This window comes from Bubalus bubalis, chromosome 6 (assembly GCF_019923935.1).
Source record: "Bubalus bubalis isolate 160015118507 breed Murrah chromosome 6, NDDB_SH_1, whole genome shotgun sequence".
NCBI classification, from domain to species: domain Eukaryota; kingdom Metazoa; phylum Chordata; class Mammalia; order Artiodactyla; family Bovidae; genus Bubalus; species Bubalus bubalis.
The window spans coordinates 54559649-54578407 of record NC_059162.1 but is presented as its reverse complement, the minus strand read 5'-3'; the positions used below and the strand labels follow the sequence as shown (position 1 = coordinate 54578407).

General features: G+C 39.9%; 1 protein-coding gene across 5 annotated transcripts in view; it reads right to left on the bottom strand.

Annotated features, from left to right (window-relative positions):
* Positions 1-1093: 1093 nt before the first annotated feature.
* LOC102399202 (guanylate-binding protein 4) overlaps positions 1094-18759 on the bottom strand; it is a 105923-nt gene continuing 88257 nt past the window's right edge. For 4 of the 5 annotated variants that reach the window (XM_045166098.1, XM_045166099.1, XM_045166097.1 and 1 more), the window contains 8 exons: positions 15091-15200; positions 14690-14886; positions 12898-13143; positions 11529-11809; positions 9084-9296; positions 7473-7575; positions 6947-7140; positions 1094-2408 (listed from right to left, as the gene is read on the bottom strand). In XM_045166098.1, coding sequence (XP_045022033.1) covers positions 2223-2408; positions 6947-7140; positions 7473-7575; positions 9084-9296; positions 11529-11809; positions 12898-13143; positions 14690-14886; positions 15091-15200 — 1530 coding nt within the window. In that variant the 3' untranslated portion in view covers positions 1094-2222. Of the gene's footprint in view, positions 2409-3524; positions 3595-6946; positions 7141-7472; positions 7576-9083; positions 9297-11528; positions 11810-12897; positions 13144-14689; positions 14887-15090; positions 15201-18759 lie in introns of all 5 variants that reach the window. The other variant, XM_045166100.1, reaches the window with a different exon arrangement.

The window sequence follows — 18759 nt, the reverse complement described above, 5'->3', positions numbered from 1 at the left end:
ATGATCCTTTCTTCAGAAAACTTATTTTTCTCTAAAGGTGATTATTCTAAAGTCAGGTGCTACCCTCCGAAAGCATTAGATAAAGTTGCATTCCTATAGGGCAAAGGTGTGGTGGGCTATAACAAGAAAAGCATTAACTCAAGGGTCCAAGGTTACAAACATTAAAGCTACTACTTACATTCCTATACACCAATTATATTCATCAATACACTGCCAGGGACACAGTAGGTAAGGGATATGGAAACTTAGCAGCAAACATTGGCCCAGCAAGTGAAAAACCCTTCACCAATACAAGTTCTAATCAATCTTTTAACTGCTCAAAGGAATCTGTATTTAGACAGTTTAGAACATCTCATGTCTCTCATGGTTGGGAGGCTGTGAACAATCACATGTGGCCGGAAGAACCTGTTCAGGCAGGCTAGAGGACTTCCAAAGGAGTTTGTTGGTTGAAACACTCTTGTCACGCCCAGGAACTTTATTAACTGGAGCTGTAAGTTAACTCTTTTTCAGAGAGACGTGGTGGGGGACAGCCCTCGTAAAGTCAGAGGTGTAGGTGAGAGCACAAAGCAGTAAAGTAGGCAGACTCTGGTTTTGGGGGTAGATGCTCGAGAATTTCCAGGGGGACTCCTGAGGCTCGATCTCGCCTTTGCGTATGCCGAGTCTCCTTCCTCATGACCTTGCCATGGGCGGAGTTCCTCACGCTGGCTCTCAGCACTGTGCTCTGAGTGAAACATGGTACAATGGGGGCACAGAGAAGGGACACCATGCCCAGTTCATTTTAGGCACAAGGTCTAGCATTAGACAGCTGAGAAGAATTCTTAAATGTTGTGCTGAAATTGAAGAAAACCTCTTCTTTGAACACACTGTCTTCATAAGGTGTAGCAGGAATTTGGAGGTCATAACATTCCAGCAGACTTTATACCTAAAAATCACTTAGGGACTAGAAGTTCAAAGCCTTAGTGACAACAACAGTATGATACACACCTGGTGCTTTCTGCTTCCTGCTCTAAGTAGATTCCTCCTGCGGAGTTGACTTTTATTTCTCACAGTATTCAACACTGGCATCTTGTCATAAGAACATTTCCATCCCATGTATTATTATTTCTTATTTAATGTCAATAATTCTATTTATGTTTGAATAGGTGATAAATCATACAAAACATAAAACCCACAGAAGAATATGTCAGGTATTTTTTGTCTCAAATATGCAGGTCCATTCCTATTTTGCTCATGGACACCAGTTTCTTTCATGTTTCCAGAGATAGCAGATAATATATTCATATATTGATTATGTTTTAAATCAGTAATGCAACTCAAACACTTTCTGCATCTTTTTTTTTTTTTTTTTTACTTATGATACATCCTGGAGATTTTCTCACATTACCACAAATAGAGTTTCCCTTTTCACTTTAGTGATACAGAGCATTCCTGTGTAGTTGTGTCTCAGGATTTACCTCACTAGCATGTGACAGGGGAACTTTAAAGATGTTTCCAGTCTTTTGGAATTACAACAATCCTTCAATAAATGTACCACCATACATTCCATATTCAGCTTGTGTACATAAATGTTTAAAATAAATCCCTAAGTGAGAACTTGCTGGATCAACAGCATTTGCATTTAAATTTTGGTATACATCTGTATCAATCTGCACTCTTCCTAGCAAATATCAGGCTGCCAATTTCCTGTAACCCTTGCCAGGCCAGTGTCCTGTCAAAACTATACTTCTTGGCCCACTGAGAGGTGACACAGTTATCTCCTAATTATACTTTGCATACCTTTTATAATCAGCAAAGTTAAACATTTTAATTATCTTCTTATATGTTTACCCATTTAAAAAATGTGGTTGTTGTCATTTCCTTGCTAATTTATGAGGGCTTGTTAGATTGAGCCTAAAGAAACTCTCTCCGTGTCTATATCATAGGTGACTGTCCCTTCTCTTTATGCTCTGCTTAAAACTTTGCTATGAATCAATCATTATCTTTTAACTCATTTTGCATTTCTTTAAATTGGCCAATTCAATCAAAATTATTTATATATTTGGATACCTGGCCCTGATTCTTTGGTAATAACTTCTTATTTTTAAGCCTTTCTTGATTGAAACTACTGTGACATATACTTCAAGGTTTAGCCACCCTTACATGAAGTTTTTTTTTTTTTTTTTTTTCATGTACTTAACAGGAATTGTCAGCTCATTTAACAACTCACCTGAGATCCATCATATCTATACACGGTTAAGAAATCTAGATCGTGAGGCCATTAATATAAGGCCAATTTGTGTCAGAAGCCTTACATTTTCAAGGAGCCTATCATCTTTAGTTCTTTCGATTTCCTTTTGTAGTCGAAGTATCTCTTCATGTAATTCATTGGCTTTCCTTTCAAATCCTTCAGCAAGCATTTCTTCTTGTACCTGTAAAAAGAAGACAGTGCCCTGTTGAAAATATCCAACTATCAGAATTTTATATCTAAGAACTACAGGAAATCAGCACCTGTGTCTATTTCTATATGGCCTTAGATGCTTTTTGATGAGTTTGTCCAATATTTCTAAACGTTTGGATGTGGGTGGGTAGAAAGAGTATTCAGAGTTTATAGCTTCCCAGGATTGACCTATACCAGTGACCCCAACCTTTTAGGCACCAGGAACCAATTTCGTGGAAGACAGTTTTTCCACAGACCAGAGGAGGGGGGAACGGTTTCAGGATGATTCAAGCATATCGTATTTATGTGCACACTATTCCTATTATATTATAAAGCAGAATCAGAGGGAGCCCCGAGCTTGTTTTCCTGCAACTAGATGGTTGCTGCTGAAGGGATGGGAGACAGTGATGTCTGAAACGTGCTGCTTATGTCCAGTCTACTAGGTAATCTCATTTCAGTTGCTGTTATTGCAAAAAACCCTGCTTCATGAAGACAGGATGTTGAAATGGAAGCAGGCTTTTCAGTGCTTTTGTGGCAACCTCAGGATATTTCACTTTGACGTTAATCTGGAAAGTATTTGACATTTGAAGCTGTCTCAAACATACTTTTAAGGCCACTGTCATTTGGGATTTCATGCAAATTCATCCTGTTCTAGCACAGATAAAGTTGATTCATTTGGTTTATTCACAAATGGGTCTTGGATCCTTTCCTTTCCAGTTTAGGGGTCTTTTGTGTTTGAGAAGTGAGGTTCAAACTGTTTTGAAAGCTGAGATAGGTGTTCACACACCGGTTGGGAGAAAGAGGCCCTGGCTCAGTCTTTTTCAAAATCTCTGCTAATGTTTGAAACATGTTAAAAATCCCAGTGTTCACTCATCCGCATACTTACAGTTTGCCTTTGAATGCAGCCATTTTATCTGCTGGCTTGAACACAGTTGTCATTTTCCCATGAAGTTGACAGATTGAGTTTGTTGAATATGTCACACAAGTAAGCAAGTTTGGGTCGCAACCCATTGTGTGTCACTGAAATGTGCCGCCAGTGCTGACTGTTTTTCTAAAAGGAATCTCTGGAGCAGCTCTCTTAACTCAAAAACTCTGGCCAGGGACCTACCTTTAGAAAGCTATCCCATTTTTGTGTATAAGAGGAGATGTGTGAGCTCTGCATCTGTTTCCTCACAGAGCTGGGAAAACAGACATGAGTTAAAGGTAGATACTTTAAATGGTTGACAATTTTAATCACATCGTGCAAAATGTTGTTACGTTCAGGTGACATTTTTCATCTAGCCAGCATCTTTCTAAGGACAACACAGTGCATAGACTCACATTTAGAAGCAAGCTCTTTGACCTGAACAATGAATCGAGAAAGCCATTCAGTCATGGCAGCCACTCTGTCCATGCACATAGCAACACAAATGCCCGATTCAGGTGTCCTGATATGTAATCATTCAAAGACTTGAATAGTTCTGTGGTTGTGGTGTTGGTTGGCAACAAAACTGCACATAAAATATCCGCATGCACATCCTCTCATCCTCTGAAAAATAGATTCCTCAAAAACAAGATTGCTGCTTTGTTATCAACAATCATAGACTTGTCAGCCTCGATTGCATACCACCGTGACTCATTAAGCTCTGACAATTGTGCCTCAATGCCCTCTGCTATTTCATCACTTCGTCTAGTTATAGTGCTAGCCGAAAGAGGAACACGTGCCACCTTCTGAACTGCAGCCTCTCCTAAAAGTTCCTGACAAATGTCCTTGGCAGTTGGCAGGATCAACTCTTCACCAACTCTTCTTAGCTCTAGCATGTGGTTAGCCACTAAGAATGATGCTTTCAGTGCAGACACGTTTGATGAAGTGGTGGCCTTCAATAATAGCTTCTGTTCTTCTTGTTCACATTTTTTTCTTTTGAAAAACTGCAAAAGCTTGTCCTTTAATACAGAGGGCTTGGTTTCTATGTGGCGAATCAGTTTTGAAGGTTTCATGGCTTCGATGTGTAGCTGGTCACTACATATTATGCACAGTGGGTTGGAGAATGTGAACCACCTATTGCAATGGACCTGTATTTTAAGTAGGGCTTTTGGTATTTTCTTTTAAATGCAACTTTCATTTTGTTGGCAGTCTTACAGTCTTCTGTGGTCTCATCATTGGGTCTTTCCCCCTTTTCAAAGAAGCTCTCCAGTGACTTTTTTTTTTTTTTTTTAACTTATTTTGGCTAGGCTTAGCTTGTGAGCTCACCAAAACTGTGATTGACACAAGTGAGCAGTGTGGAAAAGAAGTGGGGACAGAAGTAGTAAATACAATAATCAGTGGGCCATGTATGGACTAAAATAAGTGTTGGATCCTTACTTGAAACCTGCCACCAGATGTACAATTGAAGTACATCAACTCACTTGCCAGTATAGAACCTGCCACTAGATGCAGCTTAATTGTCACTTGCCACTCACTGATAGGGTTTTGATATGAGTCTGCCACAATTGATTTATGATGGCTCTGTGCAGTCAAACCTCTCTGCTAATGATAATCTGAATTTGCAGTCACTCCCTAGCATCACTGCCTCAGCTCCAGCTCAGCTCCAGCTCAGATCATCAGGCATTAGATTCTCATAAGGAACACACAACCTAGACCCCTTGCATGCACAGTTCACGGTAGGGTTCAGGCTCCTCTGAGAATAGGCAGAGTTCAGGCAGTAATGTGAGTGATGGAGAGTGGCTGTAAATACAGATGAGGCTTTGCTCACTTGCTCACCACTCACCTCCTGCTGTGTGGCCCAGTTGCTAATAGGCCACAGACTGCTACCAGTCTGTGCCTGTGGGCTGGGGACCCAAGCTCTACACCATCTCCCTGGGAAGGGAGGATCTGTGCCTCAGTCAGGCCTTAAAGCTATACCAGTAATGTGTTCCAGCCCTACGAATGCACTCTGGGAGGGAATGTAGGTGAATTCTGAATATTTCTCAGTTCCCCTGAGATAAAATGACCACACTCATGTCACAAATAATGAGATCTGCTGACCCTCTTTAGGACACTGACTATCAAACTCCAGGTTTGAACAAAGAATATATTTACTCTAGGTGTGTAAAATGAATCAGGCAGATCTGGAAACAAATGTAGCAAATTTTAGAGCTTTCAGCATCCCATATATCATACCAGGCACAATGTGATATCTTCAAGAGCAGATGGAACTATGCCAGGTCTCTGACGGTTGTACCAAAAATTCTAACGACTCTAACACTGAAGTTCTATTCATGTTGGGGCAAATATGACACTGTAATCACCACAAACAGCAGTTCAGGAGCCTGGGCCATGTTATTTTCCCTTCCAAACCCTAACACTACACAAGGCCCTGAGTCTTACAGAGGTGAGTCTTCAGCACAATCCACATCTCTTTGATGTTTACATGAAACATATGTCTTTGGAGTTCTCTCTGGGATCTGACTTAAGGTTGAAGTTCTATCCCTTTATTATTGAAAAACTAGCATTTTGTCCATCAGACTCTCAGTTCAGTTCAGTTCAGTCGCTCAATCATGTCCGACTCTTTGCGACCCCATGAACCGCAGCACGCCAGGCCTCCCTGTCCATCACCAACTCCCGGAGTCCACCCAAACCCATGTCTACTGAGTTGGTGATGCCATACGACTATCTCGTCCTCTGTCGTCCCCTTCTTCTCCTGCCCGCAATCTTTCCCAGCAACAGAGTCTTTTACAATGAGTCAGTTCTTCCCATCAGGTGGCCAAAGTATTGGAGTTTCAGCTTCAACATCAGTCCTTCCAACGAACGCCCAGGACTGGTTTCCTTTAGGATGGACTGGTTGCTTCTCCTTGAAGTCCAAGGGACTCTCAAGAGTCTTCTCCAACACCACAGTTCAAAAGCATCAATTCTTCAGTGCTCAGCTTTCTTTATAGTCCAACTCTCTCATCCATACATAACCACTGGAAAAACCATAGCCTTGACTAGACGGACTTTTTTTGGCAATGTAATGTCTCTTCTTTTGAATATGCTATCTAGGTTGGTCATAACTTTCCTTCCAAAGAGTAAGCATCTTTTAATCTCATGGCTGCAATCACCATCTGCAGTGATTTTGGAGCCAAGAAACATAAAGTCATCCACTGTTTCCACTGTTTCCCCATCTATTTCCCATGAAGTGATGGGACTGGATGCCATGATCTTAGTTTTCTGAATGTTGAGCTTTAAGCCAACTTCTTCATTCTTCTCTTTCACTTTCATTAAGAGGCTCTTTAGTTCTTCTTCACTTTCTGCTATAAGGGTGGTGTCAGCTGCATATCTGAGGTTATTGATATTTCTCCCAGCAATCTTGATTCCAGTTTGTGCTTCTTCCAGCCCAGCATTTCTCATAATGTCCTCTGCATATAAATTAAATAAGCAGGGTGACAATATACAGCCTTGATGTACTCCTTTTCCTATTTGGAACCAGTCTGTTGTTCCATGTCCAGTTCTAACTGTTGCTTCCTGATCTGCATACAGATTTCTCAAGAGGCAGGTCAGGTGGTCACACTCTGCCCACGCCCATCTAGACTTACCTTCAGCTTGTGCGCCAGCACTGCTTCCTGCTCTCTTAGAAGGTTTTCTCTTTCCATCTCGAACTTCTCTTTCAGTTGGGCTATATTTTCCTTGTGGCTTCTCTCTTGGGCCTCCATTTTTTGCTTCTCATCATTCAGTTTCTGTGTTAGCAGATCCTGTTTCATCTCTGCTGCTTGTCTCTTGGTACGTTCCTCTGTTTCACAAAAGTTTTAAAGAAATAACAGTTATGCTGAGCTGTACCTTCCTGAGCTCAAAGACTAAAATGACATTAAATTGGTGGGAAGGAGTCTGACTGTTTCTGCTACCTCATCCTGCTACCACATCAGACAGCCTGCTTCAGCACATGAGGTAGAAGCCCTGATTGGATGTACATAAAACCCAAACTCCCCTGGTTATTTCCATGTGTAGCAGAGAGGTTCCACAGAAGAAGAGATAGCTCTGGTTCCAGGAAGTGTTTGCTCCCACACCTGCCAAAGGGCAGCAGAGGAGCCACCTTCCCCTCTGAGAGCTCAGTCCTCCCTGTACCTGCCATGGCTTTGTCTGCATCCGTGAGGGCCTGGTCTGCCTTCAGGATGGCTTCTTCTACTTCTGCCTGTGACTGCAGGAAGCTCTGGAGGACCTGGTTTGCCTGAGAAAACAACAAGAAGCAAAGACTCATCAGGCAGCAAAGATGTAGTGTCTTGCTATGGAAATTATTGTTCAGTAAAGCTACAGATTGGACCCTATACGTTCTTCAACCTTCTTGGGGCCCCACAGTGGTTAAAGACCCTGTAATTCTGTGCAGTTGTACAAACACCAATTCTCTACTGCTTGCAGCTGTAGTCTCTGCACCTTGTTTTTCTTCTAATGCTCATCTACTCTTTATTAGGATATCATTTACTGACACTCCAACTTGTGGCCTTTACCTCCTCTTCCAGGAAGCATTCTTAAGCTTTATTCTGAGTTCTGAATGGCTTCCAAGAACAAAACAGCTGCCCTGTAAGCACTACTACTTGACAGTTGTGTGATCTTGGGCAACTTAGTACATCCTCCCCATGTCATATTTCTCAACTTTATAATAAAGTGATAATATCTAATTTATATTATTTTGAGGACTAAATCGATAATCCAACCAAATCACCTAAGGTACAGTTGACGTAGTGAGTGCTCAACAGACATCAGCCATCATCATCATCACCACCACCATCACTGTCACTCATCCCTATCAATGTATATAATAACCATTGTCCCACCATATCCATTGACTATTTACATGTCCTTCTCAGGTAAGACCATAAGCTTCTTGAAAATAGCAGCTTTTCTTTAATGTTCCCTATTCTTTGCAGAAAGCCCATTTGAGGGAAATTTCTTTTTAAAATTTTGTTATTTTATTTTTATACAACTTTCAAAGGTTACACTGCATTTAAAGTTATGACAAAATATTGGCTATATTCCCTATACTTTGCAATACATCTTTGTAGCCTATCTTACACACAATCATTTGTACCTCACACCCTCCCTCCTGTATTGCTCCCACTCCACATTAGCAACAAATAATTTGTCCTCTATGTCTGTGAATCTTCTTCTTTTGTTATGTTTACTAGTTTGCTGTAGCTTGGGATATCAAATATAAGTGATATCATCGGTATTTTTCTTTCCCTGTTTAACTTATTTCTCTTAGTATAAGTCAATCCATGTTGCCACAAATGGCAAAATTTCATCCTTTTATTTTTTTAATAATTGAGTAAGTAGCATTCATATATATGCACATTCCACATCTTCTTTATTCATTCATCTGTTGATGGATATTTGGGTTGAATTCCATATCTTGGCTATTGTAAATAATGCTGCTATGAACTTTGGGATGAGAGTATCTTTTTGAATTAGTGTTTTGCAAAACCTAGTACATTGTTTGAATAAAAGGAATATTCTCTTTCATCTAGATCCTTGATAATAAGTCCCATCTTTGGGTAGAAATATTTCTGGTTTGTTGAAGAGTAGCTAACATGCTGTAGATATAAAAGCTGAAAATGTAAAGATATTGCCATGCTCTCCTTTCTCTACAAAAGTTGTGCTATGGTCTTAGAATTTCAAAAGAACCAACAAAAACCCTTGGTCTCCAATCAGTTGTTCTTTCCCAGTCCTCTTACTCCTCACCTTAACTCCTTTCCTGGGAATGAGTTTATAGTTCTCTTCAAACTTGTTCCTTGCTTCTAAGTAGCAATGGTGTCCTCCAGGGACAGAGAAAGTTCCCTCTGAAATACTTGTCATTAAGGGCTCTGAAAGCTTTTTAAGCTCAGCCTGACAATATCTGACAGATGCTTCTTCATTTTGCAACAAGAAATCATCTTTCTTTTTATTGATCATGATCTGTTGAAAAAACAAGGAGAAATGCAATAGAAAGGAGCTGTTAGAAGAAAACATCCAACTGTGATCCTCTTGAAGGAAGCAATGGGACAACATCGGTGCACATGAGACACAGAATAATAGATACAGAGTCAGGAGACTAGTTTTAGTCCCAGGTGTGACCAACTCTGTGTGACTTATAGGAAGTCCCTTAACTTTCTTGTCTCCATCTCAGCATCTGTGAAATGATGGGTTGGCAGATGTGAATTTCATTGTTCCTTTAAGAGTAGTAGGATTAATAGTGATAAATCCATCAACAATGAAAAATAGCAAGTTCAATATGATTTGAAGTAGGCTTTCTTATGCATACTAGGTGCTTTAGATAAAATATATACATAGCAAATCAACTGCCTAACATAATGAGTGAAGTATACGCTGAACAGAGTTTTGAACTTTTTCTGAATTCTTGTTTCATTGAGGGGTTGATTGAGTGAAAATATAGGAACAGAAATTTCATACCTGTCCTAATAAATTACAGTTGGGCTGGTTTTCCTCTGAGAGATTTTTGTAACTTGTAGGACATACAAAGGTAGACTGAAAGACAAGGTTTCAGTGATGGTGCTAATGGTAAGTAGAATTATGAACTCTAAGAATTCTCTCCCTTGGTGTTCACACTGCATAGTCCCTGGACCTAGGAACAGGATGAACGTTGATCCTGTGTTTAGATTATGTCTTACGGCACAGGCTACTTTAAGAAAGTGAGATTACCCAAGTGGGCATTACATAATCACACAAGCCCTTTCCACACAGTCTTCTCTAGTTGGTGGAAGGAGAGGTAACTGGAGTGACTAGAAACAAAAGCAGAATACAATGCACCATTGCTGGCTTGAAGATGAAGGGGGGTTCCCCAGAACCCATATGAGTTCTGATGAAAGATATATTCACATATTTACATACAGGGAGGACACTCTGGCTTATATATGATTTTTTTTTTAATTTATTTTATTTTTAAACTTTACATAATTGTATTAATTTTGCCAAATATCAAAATGAATCCGCCACAGGTATACATGTGTTCCCCATCCTGAACCCTCCTCCCTCCTCCCTCCCCATTCCATCCCTCTGGGTCGTCCCAGTGCACCAGCCCCAAGCATCCAGTATATATGATTTAAATTAAACTTTATGCTAAATACAATAATCTGTTTTGTGGCCTATCAAAGATGTACATCTGTTCTAACCATTAAAAAAGAATGCATTTAAAAATCACAATGGAGTAACTGTTGGGCAGGAATTAAAAATTGAGCTTGGTGGCCATTGTAGATGTGGTTTCAGACATGTTTCTGCATCCCTGAGAACTTGAATCTTCTGAACTGTATCAAACTCAAGGATGCCACCATCCATTCTCAAAAGAGTGTCTGCTAGTAACTGGGAGCTGCACACTTAGGAACTCAAAGTGTACCATTGTAAAAATGCAATAGTTTCAGACCCCAAACAATCCTTCTTTAACAAGCACTCTTATTTCTTTCCAGCTACAATCTTAATTCTTGACAAATAATACAGGTAATTTTGTGGGTTTTGCCTATAGTAAGGGTTCCCCCCCACCCTGCATTTTGTCATGCAACAGAACAGAATTCAAGTTCTTCTTTAATCTGTATCTTCTGGGCTCTAGTCCTCATTTGGCTCAAATAAAACTCTTTTCTTATCCTGAGAAAAGTTGTTTACTGATTATTCTTGGTGGTATTGCTAAACCCATTTGACCCTTGATTTGTTTTCAGCTTGCTGTACTCCGAGCACATCACCCATACACACCCTGCACTGGTGTGTGACCTAAAAAAGTGTGAGCTAATAACTGTGTGTTGTTTTAAGCACCAAAGCACAGGGTAAGTTGTTTACAGTAGAAAATAAAGAGGCCAGTTTTTAGGAAAAAAGAAGGAAAGTAGCCTGTAGAGTCCTGTCATTCACAAGAATCCAAAGTCCTTTTACAATGAGAAACATATGAATCATACACGAATAGAAGGCGCCTAAGAACATTTCTCATCCTCTGCAGAGGATGAGATGGTTGGATGGCATCCCCCACTCAGTGGACATGAATTTGAGCAAACTCCAGGACATAGTGGAGGACAGAGGAGCCTGGTGTGTTGCAGTCCATGGGATCGGAGAGTCAGGCATGACTGACATACTACTGAACAACAGCAACAACAAAGAACGTTTCTAGAACCACAGGAATCAGGAAGGATATATTCTAGATCACATTACCGCAAGCTTCAGCTGGAAATCCTGATTTTCATCCTTGAAAGAGCGCTCCATGAAGACTGCAATGGCTTCCCTCTCACAGGCTGCGTGCACCTCCAGCAGCTCCTGGAGCGTGTCTGTGGGGAGGCTCAGTCGCTGGGCCATCTGCTCACTGTAGTGGTCAGCTGCCTTCTGCACGGCTGCTGAGTTCTCCAGCTGGGCCAGAGTTGTCACTGCGTTCTCCAGACAAGGAACTGATCCACTGTTGATGGCATTTACATAGGCCTCCACCAGAGGCCCCAGCCCTGAATAATATATTACATTGTATTATCCAAAAAGTTCGTTTAGATTTTCCCATAAGATGCTACAGAAAAATCCGAGCAAACTTTTTGGCCAATTCAATATTTTGAAAATAGAATGTTGTCATTCATTTTATGAACCTTAGATCAGTATCCTAAACATCACTAAAATTTTATTGAGCTTAAAATTTTCTTTTCTTCTCTTTCTTCTCCTCATCTTCATATCCTTCTCCTTTTTCTTCTATAATTTTCTTATAATAACACCAGTGTCCCCTATTCACTCTCTTTTATGGTTCTCAGTTCATCACAATACAATATTAACTGAATGACCTCAACAATATGTTCAAAGTTCCCCTGGAACACTTTCCCCATTGTAGCAAAATATGGAGAACTTACATATGTAAATAAATTGTGTATTTTGTGGGTACTATTTCCAAATGAAAATGCAGTGCCCCATGTAAAAATGTCATCACGAATTTCCAGACAGTGACAAAAACATTAAAACAGACAGGGCACATCTCAGCTCAGGGCACTGTGAGACTGCTCAGGTAGCCTGTGCATGAAGCCAGCTCTATTTATAAGACTGTATTTACATTTGTTTCTCAGTCTTTCAATGAGTTTACATGGATTCATGGTGTACTACTTATTTTCTGATTCATGTGAATTCACAAAATAACTTGTATATCCTCACTAGAAATACTTATCCACTGGATGGCTCATCATAATGAATATTTGTATCCTTAACATACCTTCAATGTAATATTGGGTTGGCCAAAAAGTTCGTTTGGGTTTTTCCATAACATCTTTCTGAAAACCTGAAAGAACATTTTGGCCAGCCCTACAGTTTCATGAGATATGACAGTCTTCAGAAAACCCTCATGTAGGGAAATTTTAACGAAGTAACATGCACTTCTATGTGGGGCATAAATATGTTTTTCCAAATTATATAGAGAAGACACAACTGAAAAAAAGAAAACACAATTATTGGCAATCCCAGAGGATATTCACACATTCCTCACCCACACATTCCTCACCCACACATTCCTCACCCACACTGAATCACAGAGAGCCATGCTCTAGCAAAGGAGGCTCACTTTTCCCGGTGACAGTGATTCCTTCTTTTAAGGTCTTGGTCTTTGCATGGGTATAGATATATGAACAGAAATCTTTTGATTGCTTCTGGAAATTCTCATCCAGTTGATTATCTGGCATTCCCTCAAGATGGAGTAATTGTTTTTTGTTGCTTGCAGGACGGTCAAAGACAAAACACTTCCGTTTGGGAAAAAACTTCCTGATACACTCTCTGGGCAAGTTGAAATTTTGAATTTGGGGACCTTCATCTGCAAAAGTGGAAAAAGAGCAATCACAGAAGTGAAAGACTTCAGGTAAGGGGGCTGAGGACTTTCATTTCCAGGGATTTTTGTATCACTCTAATTCCTGTGCCAGTAAATCTTTTTCAGTCTTATGGTAATCTACCATGGAAACTCTGTTTTTGTACTGAGCCAAGAGTGAAGAAAGTACTCCTGAGGAGGAAGAAGAAGCATCCACCCCAACTGAAGAAACCTGTGGTTGTTTTCCTCAGCCATTGTATAGTATGCCATGGATTAATTATTAAGTGAAGACCTCATACAGCTCATGGCAGAAACCCTGTTGGGGATTTATACGGACCTGCCAATGAACTTCCCTTGTGGCTCAGATGGTAAAGCGTCTGCTTACAATGCGGGAGACTCGGGTTCAATCCCTGGGTTAGGAAGATCTCCTGGAGAAGGAAATGGCAACCCACTCCAGTATTCTTGCCTGGAAAATCCAGTCCATGGGGTCTCAAAGAGTTGGACACAACTGAGCGACTTCACTTTCTTGAAAGATAAGCTAATACAAATAATTGTCAGAAATACTTTTCTGATCTTACTGTCTCCATTTCAGATATGAAATATGGGCTCAAAAGTAAAGAAATCATAGAAATAAGGATATTCACAGTATTTCTGGGAAAGAAACCATGTGGGAGACAAATGATACACAAGGCAGTGAAGTTTTACAAAATCAGAGTAAAAAAAAATGTGCATTCTATAAATATGTTTTGCAATTACTTTAGCATACACAATCTCATGGTAAGATTGGCCTAAATGAAACTAGGACACCTCATCAGTCTTTTGCGTCATTTTCTGTTGGAAGTGACAGTAGCATCCAGAGAGATTCTGAGCGTATATCTGCAGTTCCATAAATATTTATTGAAAGGGCAAATAAATGATTAAACAAACAAAATCAATATTTCTTCTAAGTACCACTCATTATTCTCTCTGCTAATTATAATCTGTTATAACTAATTTGTTATATAATATGACATACTATGTAAGGCTCTAGAATAAAGAGCGTGAGATTAGGCAAAAGCATTTGAAGACTTTTCACAGTCTCAGTGAAAGGACATAGCAATGCTTTTCTTTGGAACTAGTTGAGGTATAAATAATCTGTTTGTGAAGAATGTATCTATATAAGATAGTAAAATACATGGTGTGAAATGTATTTACAAATTAATTATTTTGCTTACTTTATGATTCTGTATTACTAATTTCAGTTTGATGGGTTATATTTCTCAAATAGAAGAGGAGAAACACTTAATATGAAACACAGTATATGAGCCTTTCTTTTTCGTGGTATTACTTTTTCTAAAGTCATTCGGTAGAATATTGGATTCTAAATTTCCTCTGTGAGCTTAAGTTCTGGTCGCTGGGGTTTTCCCAGTAATAATGACTGAAGCCACCTCCCAGTCATTCACCAATTACCATTAGCATGGCCTCAAATCCAACTTCAAATCAAGTTCTGACATAAAGGGCTCTGTTGACCCCACCTCCTACTGAGCTTCCTACCACCCTGGCCTTGCTCTGATACCTGGAATCAACTTCAAGGCATTCTCCAGGTACTCATCTTCCGTGATGGAGTTCCCGTCTAACTCCAGCTCCAGCATGAAATCCCGCACAGTCCAAATAAAGTCTGGAAAGAAACTCACAAATCGGGCTGAATCCTCTACTTCATCAGAGCTGGAAGATGATTTGGTTCTGATCAGCTCTGTTAATTCAGTCACATAGCTGGAATTTTAGCTAAGGAAAAAGAAGTACTCTCCAACACAGTTTCCAGATCTCACCTCAAAACAAGTTTGATCATCATTCCCTTTTGCCCCATTTTCCATCTTCATCAACCATAAGAATGAAGTCATGGGCAAGAAAAAACAGTGTCAGTTGCTATTGCCATAAACTCAATGAAACACGGTGCTTCAATTCCTGAAAGGATACTGCAGCTGCTGCAAGGCCTGATCGTTGATGCTGTTCATGCTGTTGTAGATAAAGGTGCTGCTCAGGAGCACAGCCAGGGCAAAGATCCACAAGTCATTCTTGGAGTCCTCCTAGAAAGTATGTTAGAGAGTGAGGACACTACTCCTCACGCTCTCATTCAGGTGTTCATTCACTATAACAGCTGTACTGTAACTCAGTTGTAAGGTAAATAAAATTTCAAGACAATGATAAATTCAAACTTTCTGGTATTGACATTTTCCCCTTCAAGTACTTCAGTGTGATTAGCTATTAACAGAAGTGAATGACATCTTATATGTGATTAAAATGTTTAATACAGTGCCTGGAACATAGAAGTTGTACAATAGTAAGTGGGCAGTGGTTGTTTTGTAAGTTTTTCTAGATCACGATGTATATTAGAGACATAAATACTATTTAATCAAATTCATCAACTGCTAACTATGCATCTAGATAACAAAAGATACTTATTTGCTTACTAGGATATAAAGTTCCACATGATAATGCCCACCCTAGAGAGATGGCTTTCTTGAGGGACAGGTATACATGGGAACATACAAATCTATCCACAATGACAAACAGCCTGGCATGGAACCAAATGTTGTACTGTAAAAGACAAAGTGGCAACTCCCAAAAGACAGAAAAAAATGCTCTGTGCATTCAGAGCCAGAATTAATTATGCCTGATAGTGACATGATGGCATCAGGTTGAATGGAACTGGGCTTTCAAAACTTGACAGAATGTGGATTTGTGGAGTTATAGGGACTCTGCAGGTAGAAGGGCTCACAGAAGCTGATCACAATTGCAAGAAAGTGTGGTCATACAGAGAAATTACAAGGTTATTTTATTTGACTGAAGTAGTTTTTAGATGTTGAGGCTAAAAATGAGATTCAGAAGGTCATGAGTGACTTTGGAATTGATTTTATATATATATACTACAGAAATGGGCTCCCTGCCTGCCAATGCAGGGGACATGAGTCAAGAACACCCCCTGGAGAAGAAAATGGCAACCCACTCAAGTATTCCTACCTGGAAAATCCCATGAACAGAGGAGCCTGGCAGGCTACAGTCCATGGGGTTGCAAAGAGTTGGACACGACTTAGTGACTGAGTACACATGCATACTACAGAGATACATGACACACAGTGGGGCAGCAAGGGGTTCTGCTGCACAGACACAATATATTCCAAGTGATGAAAGGTGAGAACCAACAAACAAGAATACGCTACCCAGCAAGACTCTCGTTAAGATACGATGGAGAAATCAAATGCTTTCCTGACAAGCCAAAAATTAAGAGAATTCAGCACCACCAATCCAGCTTTGTTTGTTGTTCAGCAACAGCAACAGTTGCTCAGTAGTGTCCAACTCTGTAAATCCCATGGACTGCAGCATGCCAGACTTCCCTACCCTTCACTGTGTCCCAGAGTTCACTCAAATTCGTGTCCATTGAATTGGTGATGCCATCCAACCATCTCATCCTCTGTCACCCCCTTCTCCTCCTTCCTTCAATCCTTTCCCTCATCAGGGTCTTTTGCAATGAGTCAGCTCTTTGCATCAGGTGGCCAAAGTATTCAAGCTTCAGCTTGAGCATTATTCCTTCCAAAGACTATTCAGGGTTGATTTCCTTTAGGATTGACTGATTGGATCTCCTTGCTATCCAAGGGACTCTCAAAAGTCTTCTCCAGCACCACAGGTCAATAGAATCGGTTCTTCGGTGCTCAGCCTTCTTTATGGTCCAACACTCACATCCATACATGACTACTGGAAAAACTATAGTTTTACTAGATGCACCTTTGTTGGCAGAGTGATGTCTGTGTTCTTTAGTACACTGTCTAGGTTTGTCACAGATTTTCTTCCAAGAAACAAACATCTTTTAACTTCATGGCTGAAGTCACCATCTGCAGTGATTTTGAAGCCCAAGAAAATAAAATCTGTCACTGTTTCCATCGTTTTTCCATCTATTTGTCATGAAGTGATGGGACTGGATGTCATGATCTTCATTTTTTGAATGTTGAGTTTTAAGCCAGCTTTTTCACTCTCCTCTTTCACTTTCATTAAGAGGCTGTTTAGTTCTTCTTTGCTTTCTGCCATGGCATAAGGGTGGCATCATCAGCACATCTGAGGTTCCTGATATTTCTCCTGGCAATCTTGATTCCAGCTTATGCTTCATCCAGCCTGGCATTTCTCATGATGTACTCTGCATATAAGTTAAATAAGCAGGGTGACAATATTCAGCCTTGACATACTTCTTCCAAGTTGAACCAGTCTATTATTCCATGTCCAGTACTAATTATTGCTTCTTGTCCTGCATACAGGTTTCTCAGGAGGAAAGTAAGGTGATCTGGTATTCTCATCTCTTGAAGATACTTCCACAGTTGTGATCCACACAGTCAAAGGCTTTAGCGTAGCCAATGAAACAAAAGTAGAAGCTTTTCTGGAATTCCCTTGATTTTTCTATGATACAACAGATGTTGACATTTGATCCCTGGTTCCTCTGCTTTTTCTAAATTCAGCTTGAACATCTGGAAGTTCATGGTTCATGCACTGTTGAAGCCTAGCTTGAAGGATTTTGAGCATTACCTTGCTAGCATGTGAAATGAGTGCAATTGTGTGGTAGTTTGAACATTCTTTGGCATTGCCCTTCTTTGGGACCGGAATGAAAACTGACCTTTTCCAGCACTGTGGCCATTGCTGAGTCTGCCAAATTTGCTGATATATTGAGTGCAGCACTTTAATAACATCATCTTTTAGGATTTGAAATTGCTCAGCTGGAATTCCATCACCTCCATTAGCTTTGTTTGTAGTAATGCTTCCTAAAGTCCACTTGACTTCACACTCCAGGATATCTGGCTCTAGGTGAGCGACCACACCATCGTGGTTGTCTGGGTCATTAAGACCTTTTTTGTGTATTTCTTCTGTGTATTCTTGCCACTTCTTCTTAATCTCTTCTGCTTCTTTTATGTCCATACTGTTTCTGTCCTTTATTGTGCCAGTCATGCCATGAAATGTTCCCTGGTATCCCTAATTTTCTAGAAGAGATCTCTAGTTTTTCCCATTCCATTGCTTTCCTTTGTATTGTTTACTTATGTGGAAGGCAAAGGCGAAAAGGAAATATATACCCATCTGAATGCAGAGTTCCAAAGAATAGCAAGGAAGCATAAGAAAGGTTTCTTTTATTTATTTTTTTAATTGAAAGATAACTTTACAGAATTTTGTTTTCTGTCAAACCTCAACATGAAGGAAAGGCTTCTTAAGTGAACAATGAAAAGAAATAGAGGAAAACAATAGAGTAAGAAAGAGTAGAGATTTCTTCAAGAAAATTAGAGAAACCAAGGGAAAATTGTGCAAAGATGGGCACAATCCAGCTTTACAAATATTAAAGGCACTTCTCTAGGCAGGAAACACAAGAGAAGAAAAGGATCTACAAAAATAAGCCCAATACAATTAAGAAAATGGCAACAGAATTATATATATATCAATAACTACTTTAAATGTTAATGGATTAAATGCACCAATGAAAAGGCATAAACTGGCTGGGCTGATGAAAACATGTGCATGTATGCACTTCCACTTACCACATCACTCTACTTAACCCCCCAAATTGTATGTAATTATGTTATATTGTTAGGGTAATCATGTTTTATTATGGCTTGC